Source organism: Lathamus discolor, chromosome 3 (genome assembly GCF_037157495.1).
Source record: "Lathamus discolor isolate bLatDis1 chromosome 3, bLatDis1.hap1, whole genome shotgun sequence".
Lineage (NCBI taxonomy): Eukaryota > Metazoa > Chordata > Aves > Psittaciformes > Psittacidae > Lathamus > Lathamus discolor.
This window is the reverse complement of record NC_088886.1, coordinates 131,832,593-131,845,611: the sequence shown is the minus strand read 5'-3', so window position 1 is coordinate 131,845,611 and position 13,019 is coordinate 131,832,593. Positions and strand designations below refer to the sequence as shown.

Genomic DNA, 13,019 nt, shown 5'->3' with positions numbered 1-13,019 from the left:
TACCTTTTATTAAGATAAGGGAAAAAGCTGACAGCATACAGCAGTGAAAATGAGGGTGATTGTAGAATCTGAGTATGCTCAGCTGTTTTGTTGGGATTCCCTGGGTTTAAAAAAATTAGAAATGTTTGGGATATTAATCTGTGAGAAGGGAGGCAGGGAAATAGTATTGTGTTGTTACCAACTCCATCAGGTTATGTAGAGACAGGAGACTGGGGGGCCTCAGCAATAAAATGCTGTGGAACTTGCATTGCTTGTACTTGACACTCATTCTTCATTTTTTTTCATGTTCTTAGACTAAAAAAGGGAAATCCTATTTGTCCCAAAGGGATCTCAATGTGATTCTACTCAATGGGCAGTGCCTTGAGGTGCAATGTGACATCAAGTCCAAGGCAAGAGATGTTTTCAACACTGTGGTGGCATATGCAAACTTGGTGGAACATTTCTACTTTGGCTTGGCTTACCTGAAAGGTAATGAGACATAGCTAACTAGAGTAACAGTTCTCCCTCAGTGCCTTTGTAGTCACTTTATTAATGAATTGCAACAAGTTCCTTTAAGGTCCTCAGATGAAAGTAGATCCAAAGCTTAAGCAAAAGTCAGGTACGTTGATTTACACTGTACTGCAGAGGTGTAAAGTATGTCTACCCTAGAGACTCTGCATCAGCATGACCATACTGTTATAATCCGATATTCTCATGCAGCAAAGGCTGTGTCCCAGCCTTGCACTGGAATAATATTGAGCCACATAGCTCCCTAGAAAATGCCAGGAAGCACTGTAATGAGGAAGGCTGACTGTTCCTAGATACAAATTGGAGTACAGGCTCAGCTATTTCATCTACAAGACACACATATTCCTAGCCCATTTCTGCTAGTAAGCATAGCTGAGGCGCTAGGAAGAAGCGTACCTTGTGTGTAGAACATGAGGATTACAATGGTGAGCAGATTACAAGCCCCACTGATTTTTGAGTAACTCCATAGACACCTCACCAATCCAGCATCAAACAATTTTAATCCTAAATTACACACTAAGTGTTATCCTAATTTCTCCATCAAAGAAGCAGTAAATTAAGCCATGATGCAGACAAATATATCTCAACTAACATCCATGATCCCTTTTATTTTTTATTGCTAGTGATGCACTGAACAAAGACAGCAGAACTTTGAGCAACTGAAGTATCTCCAGATTTATCACAGAACCCAAAATCTCATTTCAGGTAAAGAATTCTTCTTTTTGGATGAGGAGACAAAACTCTACAAAGTGGCCCCAGATGGCTGGAATGACCAACCCAAGAAGAAAACATCCATCATTAATTTCACGCTCTTTCTAAGGATAAAATTCTTTGTCAATCACTTTAATATTATCCAGTAAGTGTATGGTTCTGCTGATGGCAGGAAAACCAGAAGCATTTAAGGAGACTGTTCAAGGCTTCCCCTGTCTTCCTAAACCTTCTTTCTGTTCCAGGCATGGCTTGACAAGGCATCAGTTTTATCTTCAGCTTCGTAAAGATATTTTGGAGGAGCGATTGTATTGCAATGATGAGACTGCTCTGAAACTTGGTGCTTTGGCTTTACAGGCAGAGCTTGGCAATTATTCTCCCGAGGTGTGGATAAGTAATGCAATATTTCTCAGAGGTCTCTCTCAACAACTTTTGTTTGTCACCTAGAGTTTAAAGAAGAAATGTAAAAAGCACATAATTTCAGCTAAGTCCTTTACTAATCACATTTCAGATTTAAAAGTCACAAAATTTTCCTGATTAAAGAGCAATAATAAGCCAGATGAATTTCGTAGGCAATATGGCAGAATGATGAAAGACTCTTGGTCCTTCACAATTAATAATATAGGCCAAAACCTCCATAAATCTGTAGAAAAATTTCAACATAGGCACAGCTTGGATGTGTAGAGGGGTTTAAAGATACTAGAAAACATGGAAGAAAAAAAGTAAACACTCCAGAATTCACAGCTATTGTGTGTTGGCTCAGAACCACAGCCTGCAAAGACAGATTACTGATGCTGTATTTGAACTAGTTATCCCAGTTTTAAAGTATACAGAAAATACCCATTCATGGTCTTTGCCATATCGTCAGTTATACAAATCAGTGTAGCTCTATTAATTGAACACTGAGTGGTCTGATCCATCTGGTTGGATCCATCCCTGCACTGGGTCTCCACTTGTAGTTTGTACTGAGGCAGCTGTAGCTGTCATCTCCACATGAACAACTGCAGGCATGCACAATACATACAGTAATGTGTACTTTAAGCACCTGGCTGAGCACAAGTACAAGAGGAACATTTACTGTTAGGGTGGTGAGGCACTGGAATGGGTTGCCCAGGGAGGTTGTGAGTGCTCTGTCCCTGGCAGTGTTCAAGGCCAGGTTGGACAAAGCCATGGGTGAGGTGTCCCTGCCCATGGCAGGGGGGTTGGAACTAGATGATCTTGAGGTCCTTTCCTGCCCTAACTATTCTATGATTCTATGATACTACCTGCTGTTCCCCATCTTCTCTTAGGAAATGGCAACAGGGTGACTTCAGCACATGGGTCACCCTGAAAATGGAAATGCACCAAGTAAGAAAAGTCAAGAAAGAACAAAAAGCTCCTCTCTCTGTTGTTTGGTTTGGGGTTTTTTTAATTTTTTTATTTTTTTTTTCTCCCAAAGATGCATGGGAAAAGCTATTTTCGTGTTGAAGACTACATTCCAGCAAGCCGAATAGAGAAAATGACCCTGGCGCATGTACAGAGGGAGCTTGCTAAATTACATCGTATGAATCGTTCCCTATTTGAGGATGAAGCTGAACTAGAATTTTTAAAGGTAACTTGCCATACCCCAAACACTTATTTATTTTGAGATAGAAAGCCCCTCTCTGTTTACACTGTCTATTATTTCTTTCTTGTCTGATACAGTATATTTTAGATACGGTGAACAAATTTGAACAGTCAACAAAAACCTGTGAATTTCATTCTGCTGCAGACACTGCTACTCTAAATAACTTCCATGACATTTTCATTGTAGGTTCCCTTTCACTGATAGCTTATAAAGGGTTAATATACATTTCAGTGTATTTTGAACATCCCAAGGGTTGATGCAAATTTTCAGCATGTTACCAACATGTCTGGGCTCCAGATGATTATAAGTACACCTACTGAATGTATTAGGGATGATTATAAGCATGGGAATAAACACTTTCTTGACTTCTGAAACTACAGCAGCTATTCAGCTACTCTCTAAACATGTAGTGGTTATTTGTATAAAAGTATCTGTGAACTCTGGAAGGGAGGAAGAAGTTCTCTGAAGTATTTTCTCACATGACTTTCTCTAGGGCTCTAGACTGTCATGATGACGTGAGATATTTTTTTCTTTCCTGATTTCTCATTCTCCCCCAAACTTCCCTGCTTTCCATCAAATGAAAAATATCAGGGATTTGATAATGAATAAGTACCAGTAGCCATTTAGATGCAGAGCCAAGTTTTTATTTATAGCATAATTTTAGCTCAGTTGCTGTTTAATTATGTTAGTTCCTCATCCAGCGTTGTCAGTGGAATTGAAGAAATAGACTGAAGCTTAGCCTTAATGACAGTCCCATCGTGCGTGGCAAATCCAATGAAGAAAAGCAGCTTTGTTAGTATCTGTTTCAATGCATAAGTTTGTAGAAGAAGCCAACACATCATACAAAGTGAAAAAGTCCCCACGGCAAGAACGTGCACATTTCAAATATTAAAAGGATTAAAAATTAAAACCCAACTTCAGCTAATAATTATAGATGTCCTAGTTTTCAGGACCTAAACATTTGTGCTCTGGATGCTTTCTGAAAAACTTATTTTCTTTTATTTTTGGTTGCTGAAAATCCCTTTTCATTACTGAAAAGTAATTTGGGGATTCTACGTTAGCTTCTTCCCCCGCCAAAAAAAAGCTGTAGAATACACTTCTATCGATCTGCAGATCACAAAAGAGAACAGAAAACCCTCCTCATATTCCATAGTTCTGTAAAGGGTTTGAGTCATATTTTAACATTTTGTTGCCAAGTGCAGGAGGTACAAAGGCAACAACCCAGAACCGCTGGGTGAGTTCCTCAGAGTATCCTCTGCACAGATAGATGGCAAGGGCACAAGCTGGCTCTTCAGTCCCTTGAAGTATATTCCTACTTGATGTTTTACCTAGCAATGGGCACTGTGCAAGAAAGAAGTGACACCTAAGGTCTGTTGCTATAGAGTCTGGAGCCAAAAGTAATTCTGGGACAGTGAAATTCCCTCAGAAGTCACCACTGTATCTGGGTGAGATAATATAAGGGGCAAATTAGCAAAACCTATAATTTAAGACCTTGGCAACAGAAATCTATAATGTCTGATTTTAAAAGATGATGGCCATGAAGGAATGGACATACGTACCTGTATGGACATATGTGTGAGATAGTTGGAGGCAGGGAGCTGTAGTGCACTGTCCAGTTGGACATCCCTATTGTTGAAAGGAAACCACACAAGCCCATAAAAATGTCAGAGTAGCCCATGCACCAAAATATTAGCAATTTTACTAAGACCATCATATTTGCTGTACTTCATGGTTTCTGGGTTTGCTCAGGAAAACAAAGACACAGGAAATAAAATGGAATGAAACAAGGTTTAACAGTAGTCAAGCAGCACTAATCCTGCATGGATTTCTATTCAGAAATGCACACAAGTGCCAAGTAGCAGTAATGCTGAATACCTCAGTGGCAATGTAATGTTTAGATTATTGTGGAGGAAGGTATATAATCCTCCTGCCTCTTCAAATGAGGTATGTGGGAAAGTATTGCTTCAATTTTACGCATGGAAAATGAATGCATGTAATGGTCCTATGACATACCAAAGTAAAGGGATGATTCTGTGAGGCAGCAGGTATGAAAATTTGGTAAGGGTTTTCAAAGGTTTCTTGACAAAGTGAAAAAATATTGAGTAAAGAGACTCAAAACCATTTCCTTTCCCAGCTACTTACCTTTTCTTCCCATGCCTCTTTTTGAGTAATGCTTGGTAAATGCGCATTTTCTCTACAAGGTGACTCAGCAACTTCCTGAATATGGAGTCTTATTCTACCGTGTGTCCCAAGAGAAGAAAGGAGCAGCAGGGGACATCATCCTGGGAATCTGTGCCAAAGGCATCATTGTTTATGAGGTTAAAAATCAAACGAGAATTGCCAGTTTAAGATTCCAGTGGCGTGAAACAGAGAGAATTTCAGCTCATGTGAGTTGGAACCAAGTGATTCTCTTCTCCACCCTACCACATTACTCCCCTTCTGCCTGTCACTTTGATAAATATTGCATTCAGAGCTAGAATTAGACTCATTCTGTACAAGCAAGTCCTTTTTGAAAACAGTCTAAATTCGAGGCTGGATGTGGGTGTAGTTACCAAGATATCCAGCTCTTAGTGAGGTTTAGATCTGGAGGATTTTTTTGACAAGGCTGGAGTCAAATTACTATGAAACTGAATAATCTGGTGTTGACTATTACAGAGACTCTATTACAAATCTCTCTATGGCATATTCCTTATTCATTCCCATCTTCCCCTCTCTCTTCGCCCCTCCCTTTCCCTCCTCCACCCCACTCCTTTTGTTTTCCTACCCACATCCGGTCATGGGATCACATCTCCATCTTTCCAGATCTCATTATTTCCATCCTCATCTCTTGGTATACTGATGCCTGTTAACAAACTGGTACTGGTGACAAGATTGTGACCCCTTCTAAATTGTATTTTGCCATCAGAGATATATCATATATCAATCTACCATCATACAGCGTAGGTGTCAACCTGCATCACACGTTTCCCAGCCTGCCTGCTCTCCCAGGATGGCCTTTCTGCCCCTTGAAGATATTTTTGGTTTTACATTAAATTGGTTTAATCATTTTAACATCTGTAAGGCCAAATTTTACCAGTTCTATCAACCTGCTCTCAATGTAATCAGTGTCCAAAGGCTCCTGACTTTTGACATAGTGTAGAAGACAGCCACCTCAGTAACAACTGCTGAATTTATGATAGATATTTACTGTACTCAAAGGCATGAAACCAGGCATACATACAACTGGACAAACCAACAAGATTATGTAAAATGAACTCTCAGTGCCTTACTGAAATGACTGATACATGAAGCAAGCTGTGCTTTTTATCCTTTTAGAGAAAAAAGTTCATGATAGAAAGCAGCTTCAGTGGCAAGAAACACACCTTCATTACCGATACAGCGAAGACATGTAAATATCTACTGGACCTCTGCTCTGCCCAGCACAAATTCAATGCACAGATGAATTCTAGGCAACTTCGGCAAACATCATCAGGTGAGGTATAAATGCACTTTTCATTATTCAGGATATAGGACAAAGTTAGCTATTAGAAAAAGTGCATTCAGTGAAGATGAGAATCAGAACACGCCACATCAGTTTCACTCTGCTTCAGTTTCACATTTGCAGAATAGAAAATAATGTCTCCTACTCACTAGAAGTTAGAGGTGTATAAGTCTCATTTAGTCTCTGGATGAGAGTGGGCATGTGCAGGGGATGGAGGGGGGTTCCCTGATGATAAAAACTATGTAGCTGAACCCAGATTTAAAAAAAACCCCACAAGCATGATTATACTTCCCTTCAGGAAATCTGCTGAGAATTCTGAAGAAACATCAAGCTTACTCCAACTGTATCCTGAGGAATGTTGCTCAAAACGAATAAACACAGTAGAGCCCAGATGTGCCGGAGCTGAACTTAGTTAACTAGCCATCTTTGCATAAGACAGGAGTTCAGCTGTATGGTTCAGTCCCAGGTCAAAACCACTAAACCCAAGGCACATCCATTATACTCACTCCCCTATGTAGCTGCTAGCTGCTTTTATTTTAGATTTTGCCATGTCTGTGGAAGATATGACTAATACCTCCTTAGACTTCAGATTTTGTAGTTTCTAAGACAAAGTTGTGCTCAACCAGGGCAGTTACATAGCACTTCTTATTGTGAGGATCATTATAGGGAAACTGAGGCATATAAGAAAAAATAGCCTAAGCTGATAACTGTCATCACTTCAGTGGAGCAACATGAGTTTTCACTAGCTCCTCCACTGTTTTGAAGAGAATCATTATCATTTACAACCACTGAGTATTTGACCCAGTGAGTCATAGCAGGAGAGTCATGCCTTATCTGCCGGGATACTCCTTTCTCTAGTAAAACTGTAAAAGTGTAGGCAAAAATTTATATCATGGAATATAACAGGATGATTGATATATGGCTTCTTTCCCACTAAAATTATTTCATGAAAGTGAAATTCCACCTGTACATATTTGTTACCATGGCAAAGGCACTAGGATGACATTTAGGTTCAAAGCATCTTTTGTTGCTTGGGCTCCTGTAGCTTCAAACATAATTTAGTGGGGCTGTGATCTGTAGCATACAAATGAGTGCTAACAGTGAATCTTAAAGTTTGCTTGTGGTAACATATCTTAATAAAAATTACTACATTCCATATGTGAGAGCTGAGAAAATTATAACCCAAGTCTTGATTACAAGCCCCCTCCAACCACTGAAAAAAGCAAGACTTACACAAGCCATGTGACTGCAGGTTCTGAGGTTTGATATGCGCTTGCTGTCCCAGAAATAAAGGCTTTGTGAAGGCAATAACAGACAGTAGTTCAAAATGCTGCCTTAGTCACCAGTGTGGGGCTGTAAGACATTATAAGGCTCTTTCTTAATGAAGGAAACTTGCTTCTGCTGCACTCTTCAAATGCAGAAGTCACCATCTCTCCAAAAATTGCTAGCAACACCCTACTTTAAAATTATCATGGCAACTCTCAGACTGCACTCATATTGTGGACAGTTAAGCCTTCTGATGCCTCAACAAATGCCCCCCTGAACAAAGTCACTGAGGAAAGAGGGAGCCTCGGTTTAATGCCTCACAGTAGCATTCTAGAAAGTTGCATTCAGGCTAACACTTGTCAGGAAAACACATGGCAGGTCAGCTGTCATGTATAAACATAATTAAAGCCGGTATTTCTGCTAACCTATACCAAGCTTGTTTTACCTTCCAACATCCCTCCTGTCTCCTACTGCCCCTCTCTCCTTCAAATCCCCTGTCCAGCCCACCAGCTAAGAACCTAAATAAATTAACAATCCCTCCCCCAGCACTATCTTGTTTCAGGGAAATTAAATCTTTTGAGAGGATAGATTCGTATATAGCAGAGCCCAGATGTCATTAAGCAAGTAGTAGATTTCACACAGAGGTGGAAAATTGGCATCAATATGGCCCCTTGCTGAACTTGTGCAAATCACTTAGAGCAAACAGCCAGCTCCTTGGCCCCTCTCTGAACTTAAGACAGCATGTGATAGTGTAGCTCCTGTCTTTTCAGATACGTATATGTCAGAGTGGTGTCCTGTCCATGAAGGACAGGAAACTACCAACCTGACTAATTCACTCTCTGACAGATGGGTATTTCTTCATACACTGAATGTTTCCAAAGTATGCTTTACAGAGATATTCAGGTTTGAATTATACAGGGTTGTAAATTTCATCTGTGAAAGTATAATTCATAGAAATGAAATCTAACTACAATATATACTTTCTATGACAGAAATTATTTGGAAACCCTTTCCACTCTCTCCAAGGCCTAGGTATCCCCAAGGATACCAGAACAAATATATCTGTGATGCTAAGCTTTTTTGCTAGCATTTTCTAAAGGTTAGACAGAAAGTGCCTTTGAGCTTAAAAAGATGGGAAATTATCAGTGGATTTATCTCTCCTTCCTCCCTCTTTCTCCCTTCTTATTAAGAGGAAAGTAAATTTGTGGAAATAGACAAATCAAATTCTGCATATGCAGCTCAGCATGAACACCTTGCCCTGATTCAGAGATTGTCTCGTTCAGAGAATGTGCTCTATGGAGCAAACCTGGAAAATCTTTCTGCTGGGATGATGAGCAAATCTTGTGATAACATCAGTGTGGAAACCAGCAACAGGACTAGACACAAAAGCAATCTTGGCAGGTGGGTTTGCTTTTTCCTCTAAACATGTATAAGAATATTCAGTCATAGACTATCACTGCAAATGTCTGTGGTAAGCTGTGAGACAGACGGGTTCGTTTGCAGCCTTTATTGTGGTCACACCAAAAGTCCTGGGGTTCCATGGTGCCAGCAGTAGCACAAGCACAGGTGGGAAGCTAATCCTTTAACAGAGAACTTCAAAAAGAATGATATTTAAATTTGTACTAGACTCAGGAATGAACCACTTACTGGGTTATGGAGAGGGATAAAAATAAGGGGGAATAAAATAAAAATCTTTAGTGTCTGTATCTTCTCTGGAAATGGCAGGATGTGAACTCAATGCACATTGGAAGCTGGTTTTGAGCAGGTCCTGCCTAATTGATTCCTCCTTGTCTAAAGGTGCAAATCACAGAGAGCAGCGTAAGAACTTGTCCCTTTTCATTTGCATTGATACATTCACCAGTGTAGGTGGTTACTATAGCTGCACACAGTCTCAAGGCCTTTGATGAATTCTAGTTCCTTGTAGAATACTGTGTTAGAATAGAGCCAAGAAGAACAGGAACTACTATGAAAAGGTTCAGACAAGGTTTTGTTTAAATGGACAGCAGGGCTAAACGAATCATGCTGAGATTATGCTCTGTTTTCCTGATGCCTGCACCCAGCTCAAAGAATACACAAGGCGAAATCAGTCGTGATGTGAGTGGTTGAATGGCAGCTGTTATTTGGAAGCTAATGCTGGCAAGGATAGACTACCTCTACTCTACAACAAAATGTGGCCCAGAAATCAGAATAATCATTGAAAGGCTATAAAGACATGTGTTCCCAACTTGGCTCTGACAGACTAATGACAATGAGGGGTGCTAAATACCATTGCTGATTTGTTCCCATAATGAGGTCTTTATTCCTGCGATGCAGATCCACATCAGAACTATCCCAGTCAGAAATGCACATCAGTTTGAATGGAAAGCAAAGGAGTTATGACTACCTGTCTATCCATTCAACTCAGAACACTATCAGTGGTGAGTATAATAATCATGTAGACATTACCCTTCCATATTATTGTTTTAATAGCAGGAGACCAAAATATATTCTGCTTACAGATTAAAGAATATTGTTTTGCACTTCCAGTCCTGGCAATTAACCCAGACTTTAGCAAGACAAGCTCTTTTCTTCCCTTTCACACCTGCTTTCCGTGAGGATTAGTGGTAGGGGACTTAATGATATAATTACTCTATCAATGGTGCCTAACACTCTTCAGAGACATGGTTCAGTATACCCAGGACTCTCGCATGAGGCAATACCCCAATGCTCAGAGGTCATAATTTGATTTGCAATTAAGATCTACAACCCAATAAATAATGTATGAGACAACATAGGCTCCAGGTCCTTCCTCTGTTCTTGCATTTGTATGACACTAACTAGAATAAGATCTGGACACCTAATTGTCTAACATTGCATGCACAAGTGAGGAGATGTATGAAATACAAAGCTATGATTATTTGTTTGGCCCGTTTTAAAATTAGAACTGTATTTCAGACATGCTGTGGCAATTGCACAATATTAAGTACTGTTAACACTACAAAAGTTACCATCCTCATCAGTGCTGGTTGGATTGCACCTACAGAGACAAAAGGGCCCTCAGGGACAAAGGCTAGAGTTTCCAAAGGAATCCATAGGAGATTTTGTCTCCAAATCACCCTCATGTTCAATGGGCACTACAAGCCTGTCTCTTTAGATGTCCTCATCTTAAAACTATTGCAGATAAATGCATAGTCTTCCAGGAAGGAACATTATAGGAAGAACTTACACAGCTAGCGTACATACGCTTTTCTAAAGAATACAGATTTTCAGACACTTGTTTGAGCTTCCTTCAAATTATATTGTTTCAGAAGTGATGGTAATGTTGAAAAGGACAAAATATATTTTTAGTTTTGAAGCCCCAGTTTTTCCTACTATATGAATCTATTGTCTCCCTGCATTAATCTGCATTTATTCTAGCTGTTTTGTTTCTGCAGCACCCGGGTCACCAGCCATCCAAAAAGAAGTTTTACTAAGTGGTCTAGAAAGGGAAATAATTTGCGTCAACTTAAAACGTGACCCTAAGAATGGATTTGGTAAGTAAGGAACATGAATGTCGCATTTGTTACTGAGACTTTCAGATCCTGGTGCTAATGCTGATAGTTGTTGACTCAGCCTGGCCAAGATTGTAACCTTCTTCACCTCATTTATTATTATAGAATAAAACTACCAGTCTTTGTGAAGGACTTAGAATTTCTGAGACTGAAAAGGACTAAGCACATAAATCAAGAGCACAATTTTTTCAGAGGATTAACTAAGGCCACAGAGGTCAAGGGGACCAAGTGCTAAGAGTACAATGAAAGGAAGAAGGGTCTATTTTTGTATCAGAAATGCAAGCTCAGTGATTTTATTTATTTTAGACATTACACAGGGGGAGATCATGCTCTGCAAACCTTTCAGGTATTGCCTGTTGAAGTGCAAAAAGCTTAACATTAATGTTTCCTGACTTTTGGATTCTTATTCAGGTAACATTTTGTTATATAGTACACTATTGCAGTCTATCCTGTTCTTGTGGATAAGTTTAGAGGACCATCACATTTCACAGCTGACCATTAATACAATTAAACATCAAATTTCTAAATGGTGCATGTCTGTGTGGAATATCCTCATCCCAAATCCAACTATGTTACCAGAAAGAAGAATATATTCTGCAATAAGCAGAATATTCTGAACTAGGATAGTGAAATAGAACTCCTTGACAATAGATTTAATTTTCTTAGATATGCCTTACATTTCCATTAGAAATTTACATGACCCACCTGACAGGCCCTACACTACATGATGCAGAAAAATATTTGAACTTATTAAGTGAACTTTTATACCATTTTGCTCCTGCAGGTGTTAAATACTAAGGTCCACATACAAGAGTTTATGACTCTTGTAAGAAAGTAGATGGAATCTTTGAAGGTCCCATTCCAGGAAGGTATTCTTATTGAGAAGTTAAATAGCCACCAAAGTCACCAGAACACTTTAATTATATTATAATACAAATTTAAAGCTCTTCCAAATCAAGACCTTTTTTTACCTGATTTACAAATGCCATGTAAATCAGAGCTCCCCGTTCTCCAGACCATGTATAAAACTTAAGCCATTAGAGCAAGAGCTTTTTAGGCTTCTAAGGTTCATCTTTTCCAATAATGCCATTGTCTCTGCATTCTCATGCTATCTCATTTTTGCAGGTTTTGTAATTATTGGAGGAGAAAATGTAGGAAAATTAGACCTCGGTATCTTTATCGCTTCAATTATCCCTGGGGGACCTGCAGACAGAGCTGGAAACATCAAACCAGGTCATTGTCCATAGTTTTTAATTAGAATTAAAATACTTTCATGGTTTAAAGTTAACTAGTCTGGATTTACTTCTCTATTTAGATTTCCTTTGTCTTGGTTTTATCCTTATGTTTTGTTTTTTGGGTTTTTTTTTGGGTTGCTTTTAAGGAGGACGACTCATCTCTGTGAATAACACTAGTCTTGAGGGTGTTTCATTTAATACTGCAGTTAAAATCATACAGAATTCTCCTGATGAAGTGGAGCTCATCATCTCTCAACCCAGAGGTATGAAGGCAAATGCCTTTCCTGCCTATGGAATGCTAATAGTTAACTCAGGACGCTGGTATTTATTAGGCACTGGGATGTAGTAGTACTTTCTTGCTGCTCAGTGCCTGTCATAATAACCATAGTCCAGCAGTGAAAACAGTCAGCTTCTAGTAGGTATCAAGTGATCTCTGTTCTACAGTCAGTTGGAAAAGCTCTATTATTGGCTGCTTTGCTGAATACCAAGGGATTTTGTTCATTTCTTTCTCTCATAGAGAAACAGTCCCCTGCAATGATAAAGCAAACACATTTCTCCACATTCATAATAGCAGCGCTCCACTTTACGATAACCGACTCATTTTATAGATCTGATTTCACAGCCAGCTGGTGTAGAAGTTATTTTGCCCTCCTGTGCTGAGGTATAATAATATTTGCTTCAAGTTT

General features: G+C 39.3%; 1 protein-coding gene across 1 annotated transcript in view; it reads left to right on the top strand.

Moving 5' to 3' along the window:
- Positions 1 to 13,019, top strand: part of FRMPD2 (FERM and PDZ domain containing 2) — a 69,188-nt gene that overhangs the window by 17,209 nt on the left and 38,960 nt on the right. The window contains exons 10-20 of the mRNA XM_065670689.1: positions 294 to 468; positions 1,213 to 1,363; positions 1,461 to 1,599; positions 2,654 to 2,806; positions 5,023 to 5,208; positions 6,137 to 6,293; positions 8,759 to 8,969; positions 9,882 to 9,985; positions 10,982 to 11,080; positions 12,224 to 12,331; positions 12,480 to 12,596. Of these exons, the coding sequence (XP_065526761.1) occupies positions 294 to 468; positions 1,213 to 1,363; positions 1,461 to 1,599; positions 2,654 to 2,806; positions 5,023 to 5,208; positions 6,137 to 6,293; positions 8,759 to 8,969; positions 9,882 to 9,985; positions 10,982 to 11,080; positions 12,224 to 12,331; positions 12,480 to 12,596 (1,600 nt within the window). The remainder of the gene's footprint in view (positions 1 to 293; positions 469 to 1,212; positions 1,364 to 1,460; positions 1,600 to 2,653; positions 2,807 to 5,022; positions 5,209 to 6,136; positions 6,294 to 8,758; positions 8,970 to 9,881; positions 9,986 to 10,981; positions 11,081 to 12,223; positions 12,332 to 12,479; positions 12,597 to 13,019) is intronic.